Source organism: Panthera leo, chromosome B2, assembly GCF_018350215.1.
Source record: "Panthera leo isolate Ple1 chromosome B2, P.leo_Ple1_pat1.1, whole genome shotgun sequence".
NCBI lineage: Eukaryota > Metazoa > Chordata > Mammalia > Carnivora > Felidae > Panthera > Panthera leo.
Genome location: NC_056683.1, coordinates 135,202,057 through 135,217,334, shown reverse-complemented (window position 1 = coordinate 135,217,334; position 15,278 = coordinate 135,202,057). Strand labels below are relative to the sequence as shown.

Here is a 15,278-nt window from a genome sequence, read left to right as displayed (position 1 = left end):
TCTCAGAAGCATCCAAAAAGTAACTTTCGGCAAAGGATTCCAATTACATCCGAAGCCCCTGGAATTAATAAAATACTCATTTGCCTTTTTCCTCCCACAACTGGTTTCCAGCTGCCAGGGAACATCGAGTTGCCATCATGGTATGTGACCCGGATGTGGGAAAGTCAGCTGAAGTTTGGAGCGTGGAACAGCTTTCCAACGCCACGTTTCGTGGGCCAGGACACCACGAAAGCTCAAAGAGCATCACTGAACTCAAAAGGGAGCGAGATGGGGAAGACTGATTAAGGCAAGATCCGGTGTTATGATGTAACGCCCAAATGTAAGGCACAGGGTTAAAAAGCCAGGGCCAATTTTCACTTCACCTTTCTTTTTTGTTTCTTTAAATGTTTATTTATTTTGAGAGAAAGAAAGAATGAGCGGGGGAGGGTCAGAGAAAGAATCCCAAGCACGCTTCACGCTCAGCACGTGGAGCCCGAGGCGGGGCTCGATCTCATGACCGTGTGATCGTGACCTGAGATGCCATCAAGAGCTGAATGCTTAACTGACTGAGCCACCCAGGCGTCCCTGACTTCCCTTTCGTGAAGGGGGAGCCGCTTACTTCTTAGTCTTTTGAAAGGCGATTTGTCCTCGATTTAAAGCTGGCACAGATCACCCTTTGTAAAAAAAGCCGAGAGCTAACAGGAGGCTGCCCCACCCCAGCCAGGGAGCAGAGATCAGGACAGGCAACGATCAGGAAAGGCTTAGGAGATAAATTTCATGTGCTTTGGCTGCAGAGAGGTACAAACACATTGCCGCATGACCAACTGGTGAGGGACAAGTGTGTCTGCAGAAATCATCTGAATTTCCTTGACACACGCTGGTAAGAAGAAAACCCTCATTCTCCTGAACCTACCACAGGGACACGGCGAGCTCTCCTGCGTTCCTGAGACGGACACACTCACCAAATCTTCTGCTGTCACGGGTTGCCCATTTTTGTCACTGGCCACCACCATTCTTCCCAGCCGCTCCTTCATGTCCGTGAGGCTGTCGGTCAAGGCCAGCACTGCCATGATCTCGCTGGCCACTGCGATGTCAAATTGTGCCTGAAAAGCAGAAGTACTGCTCACTGACCATGTCATCTGGATGGCCATTTGTACAAGGAGCCATATTTCAGTAAGTAGGCTCCCGCAGGCCTGGGGTCTATCCTCCATGGGCCCATCTTCCTGGGGGTCTATCCTCCATGGGCCCATCTTCCTGGGGGTCTATCCTCCATGGGCCCATCTTCCTGGGGGGTCTATCCTCCATGGGCCCATCTTCCTGGGGGTCTATCCTCCATGGGCCCATCTTCCTGGGGGTCTATCCTCCATGGGCCCATCTTCCTGGGGGTCTATCCTCCATGGGCCCATCTTCCTGGGGGTCTACCCTCCATGGGCCCATCTTCCTGGGGATCTATCCTCCATGGGCCCATCTTCCTGGGGGTCTACCCTCCATGGGCCCATCTTCCTGGGGGTCTATCCTCCATGGGCCCATCTTCCTGGGGGTCTATCCTCCATGGGCCCATCTTCCTGGGGGTCTATCCTCCATGGGCCCATCTTCCTGGGGGTCTATCCTCCATGGGCCCATCTTCCTGGGGGTCTGTCCTCAACGGGCCCATCTTCCTGGGGGTGTATCCTCAACAGGCCCATCTTCCTGGGGGTCTATCCTCAACGGGCCAATATTTCTGGGGGTCTATCCTCAATGGGCCCATCTTCCATTCACAAGTAATTGGAGTGTCTAGAAACATGTACAGTCTTGTGCTTGGTGCTCCCTAGGGTGGGCTCCCTACTGTGGCCACAACTGTTCTTTGATTTGTTCTGCTGAGTAGGACTCAGCCTGGCTAGGCCCCTGCTGTTCCCGCCCATGGCACCGTGTGGTCTGCTTTTGTAGCATGTCTCAGATTTGTAATCAATGATTAACGTGACTGTCTGTCTGATAGCTGTCTCTCCACTTCGGGAAGTAGTGCCATGAAGGCAAGAACCCTGGGGAGGCTTTACTCCTGGGTCTGCAGCATGGAGGACTGGGTGCGAAACCCAGTGGGCAGTCGATACATATTTGCTAAATAAATACCTGCCGACCGCCTCCACTGTCATTCATTGGTGTGTCAAGGGGGTGGCATTTGTCCAGCAAAGAGCTGAGGGGCAGACAGCGCAAGATGGTTCTGAGGCCAGTTTTCCAGAGTTAGAGCTTCACACAGCAGTGTGGACACCAAGTCAAAAGGTGACACAATCAATTTTCAGCTGCCCACAAGGGCTTGGCCACATCAGACCTTGAAGCACCCAGCAACGAACGCTGGACAGGAGCTAGTTTCTGTGAAATGTTCCTGGGCTTTCCTAGTCCCTCTTCTGGATCTCACTCCAGGCTGGACATAGGCCAACAGGAACTAAAAGAGAAACAAGGAAGGCGCCTTCCTCCTCTTTATAGTCCAACCTACTGGACAAAAATGACTTCATTAGACTCCGCCTGAATTCTCTTCTTCCTGAGGGGCCATGTGAGCTGGACAAATTCAAGTTTACACAAGGAGAAAATGGCTGTGCCCTGGCGGGGTCACCCTATGAGACATGTTATTGTCCATTTCCTTCACTGACAAGAAAAGAAATGAAGGGAAATAAGGAACTTTCTGGATACTTCCAGGTTGAGATTTCATTAGTCACTGAGGTACTGAAAAAATAGTATCGGAAAGTCAAACACAAATATGTTCAATTATCACCTTTTTTTTTTTTAATGTTTATTTTTGAGACAGAGAGAGACAGAGCATGAACGGGGGAGGGGCAGAGAGAGAGGGAGACACAGAATCGGAAACAGGCTCCAGGCTCTGAGCTGTCAGCAGAGAGCCTGACGCGGGGCTCGAACTCACGGACCGCGAGATCATGACCCGAGCCGAAGTCGGACGCCCAACCGACTGGGCCACCCAGGCGCCCCAATTATCACATTTTCAATATAACCCAATCCAAACTATATATAATCCAATATAACCCAACCCAATCAGTGACTTTTCACTGTATCATACTCAGGATTCTCTATACCACCATTCCATTATAAACAGTGCATATAAAACACGCCTGAAAATTCTGAGGCTTTCTTTATAAAACATAAGACTAGAGATACTCTTATAATATTAACTATGTAATAATAAGTAGAATTTATAACATATAAGCTCTTCGTTTGTAATCATTATAATTTCAAGGTTTTGCGCCTTGAAGAACGTTTAAAATGAACTAAAAGAGAAACAAAGAACATGCCTTCCTCCTCAAAATTCAGCCACTGGAATTGGGTCAATTTAAATATTCCCTTTTTGAGACGAGTCGGTGGCTCAGTCAGTGAAGCAACCAACTTTGGCTCAGGTCACGATCTCATGGTTCGTGGGTTCCAGCCCCGTGTTGGGCTCTGTGCTGACAGCTCAGAGCCTGGAGCCCGCTTCGGATTCTGTGTCTTCCTCTTTCTCTCCCCCTCCCTGCTCGCTGTCTCCCTTTCTCTCAAAAATAAAGAAACATTAAAAAATTTTTTACATAAATATAAAAAATAAATACTTTAAAAAAAAAAGTTTATTTTGAGAGAGAGAGTGAAAGCACAAGTAGGGGAGGGCGAGAGAGAGAGAGAGAGAGAAGAGAGAGAGAATCCCAAGCAGTCTCTGTGCTGTCAGGGCACAGCCTGATGCGGGTCTCAAACTCACCAACTGTGAGATCATGACCTGGGCCAAAGTGCGACGCTTAACTGCCTGAGCCACCTAGACACCCCAATTTAAATACTATTCTTATTCATTGTATCGGCTGAATGCAGTACCTATGCTCATTTCCGTTTTGCAAATAAAGTATTTCAAAATTATATGAAGAGATTTTTATTGTTTTTCACAAATTCAAACAAAGAACAATATGCAATATTGGAAGTAGTTGAATCAACATGGCTTTTCCGGAAGGTAACATGGATAGAAATGTGTATCATCATGGGAAATCTGCTTCTTCTTGGACTCTCCAGTTACAGATCTGGGAGTCTGTCCTAAGGACGTCATCAGACAAGGCACACAAATATGTGTGTATGTTCCTACAGCTTATGACAGCCCGACATCGTAAACACCCTACGTGGCCATTAACAGGGAACTGGCCGAACTGATTACACTACGTCCACAAGGTGAGATATCACACAGCCATTCCAAAATGATAATATAGATCTACCTTTATTAACATAAAAATGTATCAATAGAAACTTATGGCTTAAAAACACCCAGTTAAAGCTCTTAAATGTAATCCCTTTTGATTTAAAAATATGTATGCATAAAGCAATGAGATACAACCTTGAGCAAGTCACTGGACATTATATGCCTGCTTTTCCCATTTGCAAACCAGAGAGATGCGTAAACGTGTGTAACGAGCTAAAGATACAAGGCGTTCAAACCACAGCCATGGTTAACCTCCCATCTCTCCAGTACTGGTTACAGTACAAAAGTACACAGAGGAAACATGAGAGGACTTCCTTACTGCGCCCCTCATTCCCAACCCTCTTTACAGAAGTAATTCATGTCAGAGGTCGGTGTAATCTTGCTAGCTTCTGTTCTTTACGTGTATATACATAATGAACATGAATGAATGAATGTCTTCCTATCTTTCAGAAGCTTCCTGAAATTATATGGCACTGGTTCTGGTTTTCCAGCATGTTGGAAATCGGTTCATGTGTGTGGGTTCCAGGATGCAGAAGAGTCTGGGGGGTGGAGGGGGGAAGGTGCACGGGCTTAGCCAGTCTTGATTCAATCCGCATATTAGCTATTTAATTCAAAATATTTCAAACGGCCCAAAAGACTATTAAGTATGACAGCTGAATACTGCAGTAAAAGTGATTATTTTTTCCCTAATAAAAATCTGACAATGTAAAGGCCATAAATCTAACACCATCTTAAAATATAAAGTTTATTATATGTAAAAAAACAAAACCCCACACAAAAAACGAAAAAGGCTTGCCGGGCCTGAGAAATTGCAGAACGATTTCATGTTCCCCAAGCATCCCTCTCCACACTGGAGATCTAATAAAATGAAGATAAACATCGTAATTCACCTTCAACACCTTCTGCACTTGGGCAGTAAGACACTGTCCTCAAAAACACTTCAGGCTATGAAACCAAATAACGAGGTGTTTATCCTTTGGTTTCCGAAACTTGAGTCATGTGTTTGGGATTTTCTTTTCATCAGTTGTTATGTGGATGTCGCGTTAACTTGGCAGATTTGCCGCAAAATATGTAAAAATTTATTTTCAAGGGACACCCTGAGTGGCTCTTCCCGGGATGATAAACAACTACAATGACACAGGAAAAGGCTGGTAAGAAAATACTGGGGGCCTTTCCATCTCCTGATTCTCTCCGGGTCCTGCTGAGGAAGCAACGCCTTGAAAGGATGAGAACCCCCCAGGCCACAGCAGGCAGCGGACCGAGAAGAGAAAAGCAGAGAACCAGCTTCTGGGTCAGTGTAAACCAACCTAGGAAGAACAGAGCCGGTCCCGCGGAGAAACGCCACGTACCTGCCGGGAATACCCCTTCTCTGTGTGTGCCTGCCCGATCGTCATTTTTCGTAGAAATCGGTCATTTGTGTCCAATACTGAAAAAGAAAAAAAAGCATATTCAATCAGCAAGGAGGGACTGGCTGCCCCGTGTGTGTCTGGAGCTGTTGTGAGTGCCAAGGGAGCAGCGGGGAGCAAGAGACAGCTTGACCTTCCGGTGGGTAGACACAGGGAAGGATCGGGTAAACCAGAAAATACCGGCCGGCGGTAAGCGCCTTCAGAAGAAAACAGAGATGACGTGATTGAGTGTGTCAGGGGGTTGGTGAGGGTGGGGTGCCAGTTTTGGACCAGCCAGTAAAGGAAAAGCATTTCTGAAGTGGTCACATTTTACACTGAAACCGACATCACCAGAAGCGGCCAATTAAGTCTCTGAAAGGGTTAAGCGCTGACCCACCCTGTGACCCAGCAACTGCACTCCTAGGGATACAAGCAACCGAACCCGAAGCAGGGACCTGAACACATATTTGCGGACCCACACGCACTGCAGCACGTTAAGAAACGTGAAGATTAAAAACCGACACACAAGACAGAGACCAGAAAGGAATCCTGAGGATTCCTGGCCTCTAAATAATATAGACCTAAAGGTGGAATGAGAAACCCATTTATTCACTCCAGGAATATTTACTCGGCCAGTTTTGTGCCAGGTGCCGTCCCAGGATGCAAAGATGAACAAGACATCAATCTCTGATCGGGGGCTTTTACGGGCACAGGGGAGAAGAGGAGGGTACGAGCGAGTGTGGGCCGAAGTGTCCCTTTAGCACTACCGTAGTAGGTCTTGAAGAACATCCAGAGGGTGCCTAACTTACTTATAATATAATTCTAGCACCACCAACAGTTGGCTCCCGTTCTGGGCGGTACAAGGCGCAGGGCCACTATTTTGCCTTCGGCAGAACAACTGTCATGATTCCCTGTGAGGCTGTTGGGACAGCGTCGGGAACCAACAAGCTGATGTTGCTTCACTGAGGATAACTGAGGCGTGCAGGACCTTGGTCTAATGGCCAGGAGATGGACGAACCAACGAGACAGGGAGAAGGGAAGATTGTAGGCCCCAGGTGAGGTTGGCGTGGGGGACGATGATCAGAGAGGCAAGGGCTCCCGCTGCTCTAGGAACCACAAAGTGGCTCGATGCTTACTGCTGCTTCTGTTGATGTTAATTGTTTCTGGAATAGCCTGTTGGCTCTGGTCCGGTCCTGTTGCCAGGCAATGAGGCCTATAAGCCTCTGATGTGAGGCACAGGATCAAAGACCTACCACTTACACTTCTTACAGTGAGCGCAAAGGGAAGGGCTGGCCATGAAATCCACGACGTTCATATAGTCTGCAAAGAGTGCTCAGCCCCATGTGGTCCCTGAGTGTCCCTCTCTAGTCCTCAAACCATATGAGGACCTAAGCTCATCACCAGGGTTGTGCTATTTCTAGGTCAAATCCTATATTGCCTTATAAAAAAACAAAACAAAACAAAACAAAACGCTATATAAAATGTCCTCAAGTCATTTGATAAAGAGTTCCATTTTTTTTATATTAATTCATGAGAATAAGAGTCAAACTACTCAGCAAATGTCATTCTAAACTCCTTCAACCTAGGTGGCTTACCTATATCGATAATATTTTCTTCACTTTAGTGCCAGGAACAATAATATAATTCTAGTATTTATCTGGAATAATTTTTTAAAGTCGTCACTTCCATTATTAAAAAAAAAGTTAGCAGGCTTCCCAATAAAATGTTGATAATATTCATATCCATTATTAAAACTGCTGTTGGTCTGTTAAATAATAAATTATGGTTCATCTACAAAGGAATATCCTAGGTCCATTTAAAATTACCATTACAACAAAGAGCTAACTAAATGGAACATGCTACTTACGATACAAATGAATGAAGCTGGTGGGAGGGGGCACCCGGGTGGCTCAGGTGGTTAAGTGTCCAACTCTCGGTTTTGGCCCAGGTCATGATCTCACGATTCATGAGATCGAGCCCCAAGCGGGGCTCCATCCTGACAGCACGGACACTACTTGGGATTCTCTTTCGCCCTCTCTCTCTCCGCCCCTCTACCCCACCCCCACCGCACACATGCATGCACATTCTCTCTCTCAAAATAAATAAGTAAACTCAAATAAATAAGACAGTAGGATCTAAAACCTACACACCTAAGTTAGAGTTATACACAAAATCCAGATGCACAAAAAACCTGAACAGTATTGTTATTAGCATGGCAAGATGTTTCTTTCTTTCCAGACACCTCCGAAATCTTGATCATGTTATTGGTTTTATTAATAAAAATTTTTTTGAATTTCCGAAACGATGTTACTCTCCTTTAGTTTGGGCGACAAAGACACAGAAAGCTACATCACACAACCATTCCCTATGGATTACTTTTGGGTGGTGCTGTAGGGTTTGCAAACCACTCTCATTTTGCAGTGGAGCCGTGCAAGGCAGACGCCGGTATTATTACTCCATTTTACAGAGAAGAAAACCGAGGAAGTCATTTGCTAATGGTTGCACGGCTCATAAATGGTGAAGCCAAGACTCAGTTTCTGGTCTTTTTCTCTCCACCTCACGGTTTGTGGGAAAACACGACACTGTTAATGAACTGGCTGAATGGATTCCCAGAAGAGAAGCTTTGGGAAGGGTCTAGGCAAGGAGATGGGTTGGGGATGGCCGGCCAAGGACAGGCAGAAGGAAGAGGCTGTCTCGAAAGCAGACAGGGAGCAAAAGCGTATGGGGCCACACTGTGATGGTGCTTCAGGCCAGGCGGCGTGATGGCAATTGTACCCACACAGGATTTTATCACACACCACGGGGTCTTCTGAGTCAGGAAGGGACAGAACTACTCTACACTATGAGCCTACTGAACTGGGAGAAAGAAGTTGACGCAAGCACGTTTATTAAAAGGCGCTTGCGATCGATCAGGCATCTGATAAAAATGTTCTGGAAGTGGGAAGGAATGAGGAAAGTGAGCGGGCAGGTCTGAGAAGAACACACAGCAGGACCGGGAATACGGACCAACTCACCCTTCCGAGACACCTTGGGGATCATCACCCGGTACTACCACAGAGGAGAAAAACGAGGAAATTTTCCTTGGCCATGTGTTAGGGGGAGCGGATGGGGTAGAGCCAGTCATGAAGGAGCATGACGCTTCCTCCTGAACAGAAGGCGAGGGTGACGATGGGGAAGTAAGAGGGCTTGGGACAAACAGAGGGATCCCAGAACACGAGCTGGGAGGACAAGGGGAGGAAAGGAAACCACGTGCTCGTGGAAGTGGGTTACGAGCTTCAGCTGGAGCAGACCTCATCCCCGACCCCACAAACGGCACGAACCTCGCTGCCACGTGATGGTGGAGGGCTCGATGTTGAGACGGGCGAATTTACTCATTTCCTCCTCCGTCAGCGTACTTGGATCAGTCTTATTTATTCCCAGTTTCTAATGATGAAGACGAAAAACGACGTGATCAACTTTGGAAGGAATAGAAGGCAAAACGTAGGGGCACCTGGGTGGCTCAGTCAATTAAGTGTCCAGCTCTAGATTTCAGCTCAGGGTGTGATCTCAAGGGAGCTGTCAGCACAGAGCCTGACGTGGGGCTTGGACTCACTGCGAGATCATGGCCTGAGCCGAAGTCGGATGCTTAACCGACTGAGTCACCCAGGCACCCCAAGGGGGTGAATTTTTAAAATCGATTATTACCTACCAATGCCTGTAACTTATACCACAAGTTAGCTTTTAGTCTCTGAATAGAGCAAGGGGGAATCCATGGGATTCCCAGGACAGCAGCAAATAGCACCAGGAAATAAATGATAAGACGGATAAGAGTTAAGATTACTTCCACTCGCACGACTGTAGCATCTTGCTACAACAAAAACTGATAGAGATACATTTACAGAAGCCAGAACTTATTTCCTAGAAATCCAAGAATATAAGAGAAGGACTCTTGGAAATTTGATCTGTCAGTTGACTACGGTGCTCCACACCTACAAAGCAGTCCTCCCGGTTTACGGCCGAAGGAACAGAGACCTTCGAAGGGGAACTAATCTGTCCGCTTGCCCTTTGGTGTAGCCGTGTCTCAGGCTTCTCCTTCTATTCTCTCTCTGTTATATTGCTCTGTCTCTAGAGTTTAACGGCCCAAAGAGTGTCTGAAAACCCAAATCAAGTTCAAAATTGCTGGCTTGGACAATTTTTCTGATTTGTTTCTAGGACATTTTCTTGTTGAAGAGCCACCAACTGGAAACTTACTTTCAGCCGAGCAAGTTGAATGCTTGAAAACTCTCGAACACCATTCACTAAAGGAACGAGTCGATTATACAGCGCCTAAAAACACAAAACAAAAATAAAGCCCCACAAAAGTGTAAGGGCCAGCTAGGAACTTGGATAATTCACAGGATATGACAAAGCTCATTACATTTATAACCAAATTGTTTAGATTAGAGACCCTATTAAAATTCTTGGCTGATATAAACAATGCAGCCTTAACTTCTATCATTTCAATAAATCTGACTAGATCTGAAATCATGCACATTGCAAAAATGTTGCATAAATATATATTTCTTGATCTCTACAGCCTTACAACCAGCAAATTAATATTTATCTGTACTTGGCTTCAAAAACGCACAAGGGAGTTACTTTAATTGGGAGGAAGTCAAGATCCTTGTAAACATGCCAGAAAGTCCCACGTTTATCCACGGTCCACGCCCATGAGGAAGTAGCACCTAGTGCTCTATCCCTGTCAGGTGTGTGTTTACCTCAGCTGCATGCACCTGAACTCCAACAAGGAGGTCTAATCTCATTCACGGTACATCTAGAATGGCTGCATGTAACATTACAGTCAAAAAGCTATCTTTCCAATCCCCTTAGTACAGACTGGAGATTGGACCTTTGGACAGAAGGAAGAGAACTGGTCTACCGATTACCTTCAAAACTGAAGTCCCATCTCAAAGAATATTTGCCTTAAAATTACAACTAACATAATTCACCCAACGGCTTGGCAGTGGTCATAAACTCATTTGAGAATCTGACCCAAGTAGGGATCCTCTCCCCAAGAAATAAGGATATATAGAACTCACAAAATTGTTAATACAATTTCAGTTTATCGGCCCCACAAAGTTTTCCCATGAACTCCTCAAGAATCCAGAAATCCCAGGACAAGAGGCCCAAAAAGGCCAACGAGAAAACTTCCTCACCTTGTCTGTTTGAGTGTTTTCATGCAAAATCCTTGTGTCAATAGCGGCGGCCAGCAGGTTATTGGCGGCAGTGATGGCGTGGATGTCCCCGGTCAAGTGAAGGTTGAACTATAAAAGAAATGAAAACCTCTTTCTACTTGTCTCAAACAGCCGTGGCAGTATTCAAGGACTTCCTGAACAAATAAAATATTGCACGAATTACACAGCCTTATAATGAGCTAAGTCTGTAAAACAACTTAAATAAAAAAGCTGTGAGATCATAACCTGAGCCGAAGTCGGATGCTTTTCGGACTGAGCCACCCAGGCGCCCTCTAAGGCACTTCGTATTTTTACCTCCCTTCCAGGAAAGTGTTACCAACATCTGCCTCCCAGTAATGTATAAAAGCGTGTTTCAATCCCTCACTGGTAAAATTTAGTATTATTACTATTTATTTTTTATTTTTATTTTTTTAAATTTTTTTTTTTAACGTTTTATTTATTTTTGAGACAGAGAGAGACAGAGCATGAACGGGGGAGGGGCAGAGAGAGAGAGGGAGACACAGAATCGGAAGCAGGCTCCAGGCTCTGAGCCATCAGCCCAGAGCCCGACGCGGGGCTCGAACTCACGGACCGCGAGATCGTGACCTGAGCTGAAGTCGGCTGCTCAACCGACTGAGCCACCCAGGCGCCCCAGTATTATGACTATTTAAAAAAAAAAATCCAGCTGTCAATTTGACAAGTAAAATAATTGCTAGTAGTTTTAATGTAGACCAATTTGATTATTAGTGAAAATAAACAATCAACGATTAGTCAACAGCTCTTTGCTGATGTTTGCATTGAATCCTTTCCCCATGTTACCGTTGGCTCATGTTTGTCCTTCCTAATGCCTGTTCGGTATCCACTGGGGTGTCCCCAGGCCCCAGACAGGCCTCTCTTCTTTTTCTGACCACCACCCCCTTCACCACCACAGTTGCAGCCTCACGGCCATGATTGCCCCCGTGATCCGCTTCAATCAATGACTCAAGAGTTGCTCAGCTCACGCTCCCTGATGTCCCCCCTTTTCTCACGCCCCACATCGAATTCTGCAAACTCAGCAAACACGGCTTACATCGTTGCCATGCTTTTCCCATCCTCACTGCCACCTCCCTGGCCCACGCCACCGCCTCTCCCCCGGGCTTCCTTACTGCACCCCTCGCATCCACTCTGAACTCCTAGCAGTGTGTTCTCCGCACAGAGTCCAGAGCGATTTTCATAAAACTCAATTTACATCATGTTATTACTGTGTCAAAATCCCCTCAATGGCGGACCGCGATATTCAAACAAGATCTAGCCCATGAAATTCAAAGCCTGAAAGAGCTGGCCCCGTGCCCATTTCTGTATTTCACTTCCTCTATCCCCACTGGCCCCTGACAACACGCTGGTGGCCTCCGGTTCCCCGAAGACCCCTCCTCACCCCCGTACTGTCCCCCAAGCAGGTCCCACTCTCCCCCCCATTCTGCACAACCCTGGCTCCCTCTCACCCTTCAAGACTCAGTATTTTCACTTTCCATTCTTCAACCCATCTGGAATTTATTCAAACATTTTCCCATGATTATTTCTTAAGTTTCTGTCGGTACGAGTTGTCTATTCATGCACTCAGTCAACAAACACGGTCTGAGGGTCGGGCATTGTGCTCAGAGCTGGGGATAGAGAGATGAAGGAGATACGGAAGGTCTTCGAATTCAAGGAACAAACTGCCTGATTGTTTTTGGCCTACTGAACGATCATAAGGCAGCTGAAACCATCATATGCCTTAAGTTCGCCCCAAGTCTGAGCCACGCAGCTGATGTCATATGACAGCAGGACACCGATGCCCTTTGAGTATTTGCACAGGAATTCCTGAGCCATTCCCCTGGGCATGTTCCTTGTACGCTGTCCCCAACCTGGCCTCTTGGCTCTGGTTCTTCCTTGTGAATGTTACTCATCCCCCTTCAGATGTGAGGCTTGGGGCTATTTTTTCCAGCACTGTTCTCTTACACTATTCTCTCTCAGCCCACCCCCACTACTTGAAGAGTGTCCATATTCTTCTCCCTTTAGCTTTCCTGACCCTCAGGCCTCCATAGGCAAACACCCTTCCGAATTCGTTCATCGAAATCAACGAACATTTCCTAGCGAGCCCCCAGTGCTGAGCGCTGTGCTCAGCGCTGGGGTCCGTGCCCTCTAAATCAGCACAGCCAACCAACCGGATGAGGGAAACAGCATGAAGGGATGTGAGGGGGGAGACGGAACCTAGAGATGGACAGGCTGGGCAGGGAGGGCAGAACAGGAAAGGAAGAACGCTCGAGGCTTGGGATCAAGAGTCTGCAGGGAGTCTGGTGGGGTGGGTGAGAGGGAGGCCAGCCTGTGGGGACATGAGACAGCAAGGCTGGAAGGGACAGCAGGACCAGCACACGGGGACCTGCCATGCCACACCGCACAGGCGTGATGGAGTAAGAACTGAAATACACTGAACAGGAAAGCAATTGGCTCAGACTTGGGTTTTAGAAGATTTCTCAGGACCAGAACTAAGAGGCCAATGCAGAGAGTAGAAGTGATGAGACCCAGTCACAGTCAGATTCAGGGGACGAGGGGGTGGTTATGCGGGGGCAGGGGTTCTTGGAGAAATAAGAATGGTCACCTTTGACCTTCTGTGCCCATTTTTCTTTGGAACTATTTGATTTTCGAGTCTCCCTCTGCCCAAGTGAGGAGTCCAAGTCCTCCTGAATTGGGCACGATAACTGATGATCGATGGGGATAGGTCTCCACCCTCTTATGCAAAATGGAGCCACGTGGGTTTGGGATTCAGAATTTTTGGAAATGTGGAAAGAGTGCGATATACCTATAATGTTTTACTAAAACATCCAAAGCAGGGTCTAAGTCCGTATCCATTAATCAAAACCAGTATTTCTTGCAGCAAAATATGTGAATATTTACATCAAGTGGCATAGACATAAATAGCCCATAACACTCAACGTCAGGTTTTGCCACTGTAAGTGATGCAAACGTTTTTGGTTTTCAGAATCTTTAGGCCTTTGGACTGATAAAGGACTGTGGGCCTGTGTTGATGGGGCACAAAAAAAAGGCTGCAGGAAGGAGAAACAGTGACACATGACATGTGTTTTGCTGAGATCTTACCTCCTCCATGGGGATGACCTGGGCATATCCGCCGCCCGCGGCCCCTCCTGAACAACAGAACAGACGCCGTTTGAAATCATTCAGCAAGTATAGCTACACAGGATGAACAGAGCCCCGGGGACACAGCTCCCCAAACCCGGCAGGAAGGCACGCACCCCCAAGATGAAACAGCAGGTAGTAAAGAAAACATCGACTGTCCATCAAAGCAGAACAAAAGGGGAAAAAGTTCCCACTTCACCCAACAATACAATTTAAGGACTTGAGTTTCCTGGTTTAAAAAAAAAAAAAAAAAAAAAAAAAAGTAAAAACAATACAGCAAATCTCATTAGAGCCAACATGAGATTATTTTATTCATGTTACTAGATCTATGTGGCTCTGTGTCATTTCACCTGCACATGCTTTGAATATCAAAAAAACCGCTCAAAAAAATCCACCTGGTGAACTCAGACCAATGCATTGTAAGATGCGGCCAAGAGATTTTAGATAACAGATAACAGTACATAAAATTTGTCAGGCTGACTATCCCTCAAGGGAGTAACGTCACTACATTAAAAAGACTTCTCTTTCATAAAACAATAGTGATACCTTCCGTGTCCAGATCATCTTAGGGTGTACCCTGTTCTTTATCTGCTATGTCATTTGGTCCTCACGACAACTCCGTAAACCTAGCACTCTAGAACTTTTGCACTTTCACAGATGTGGCCCAGAGAGGTTACGACTGGCTGAAGGTCACACAGCAGCAAGAGACACAGCCACGAAGAAAACCGCAGCCTTCCTGCTACAAGTTTAGTGCTCGTTCCACCACAGAATGTATGACATTCTCTGAGTTATCAGTACTTAATGAGTTCGGAGTTATTAACATCTGTGACAGTGAGATAAATAGAATACCGCTAAAATCCACAAAGTGCCAAGAACGAACAGTAATTGCGGCAATAAATGCTATTGTAACACGAGCTGAAGGATGACCTCATGATAAATCAGTGTGAGTGCGAAGGTTCCAGATGTCGGCCCAGCACAGCCAGACAGAAATTGCACCACAGCTCTGTCCACAGCTGGTCAGTTTCCAGAGCTCTGCAGGCCCCCCAGCAACTCTCGCGAGATGAGGCAACGAGGGTCCAACTGAAAGGGTGTCTAACTGGCTGGAAAGACCTTTCTCTGTGGCAGGGGTGGATGATACAACAGCAATACGAATAAGAAGGTATTGATCAGGTGCAAGGCTTCCGCCCAAGGCTGGAGTCCTGAGCAAGGGCCCAGCAGCTGCTCCACGGAGCCAGGGCGATGGGCTTCTTGCGGGGCTCTGCTGAAACCCCCGCCGCAGCCCCCTCTGCAGGAGGACCGCCTCGGGAGGACCACCGCATACTGACCGTGCAGGTGGGGTGTGCGTCGGGATGAAACGTCGGGATGAGACGTACCGGT

The 15,278-nt window shown here is 46.7% G+C and overlaps 1 protein-coding gene across 2 annotated transcripts in view; it reads right to left on the bottom strand.

The window, feature by feature from the left end:
- The window catches only part of MTHFD1L (methylenetetrahydrofolate dehydrogenase (NADP+ dependent) 1 like), a 184,535-nt gene that overhangs the window by 118,958 nt on the left and 50,299 nt on the right, over positions 1-15,278 (bottom strand). For both annotated transcript variants that reach the window (XM_042940077.1, XM_042940078.1), the window contains exons 13-18: positions 13,863-13,909; positions 10,731-10,838; positions 9,787-9,861; positions 8,877-8,979; positions 5,521-5,597; positions 942-1,082 (exon numbers count right to left, since the gene is read on the bottom strand). In XM_042940077.1, coding sequence (XP_042796011.1) covers positions 942-1,082; positions 5,521-5,597; positions 8,877-8,979; positions 9,787-9,861; positions 10,731-10,838; positions 13,863-13,909 — 551 coding nt within the window. The remainder of the gene's footprint in view (positions 1-941; positions 1,083-5,520; positions 5,598-8,876; positions 8,980-9,786; positions 9,862-10,730; positions 10,839-13,862; positions 13,910-15,278) is intronic.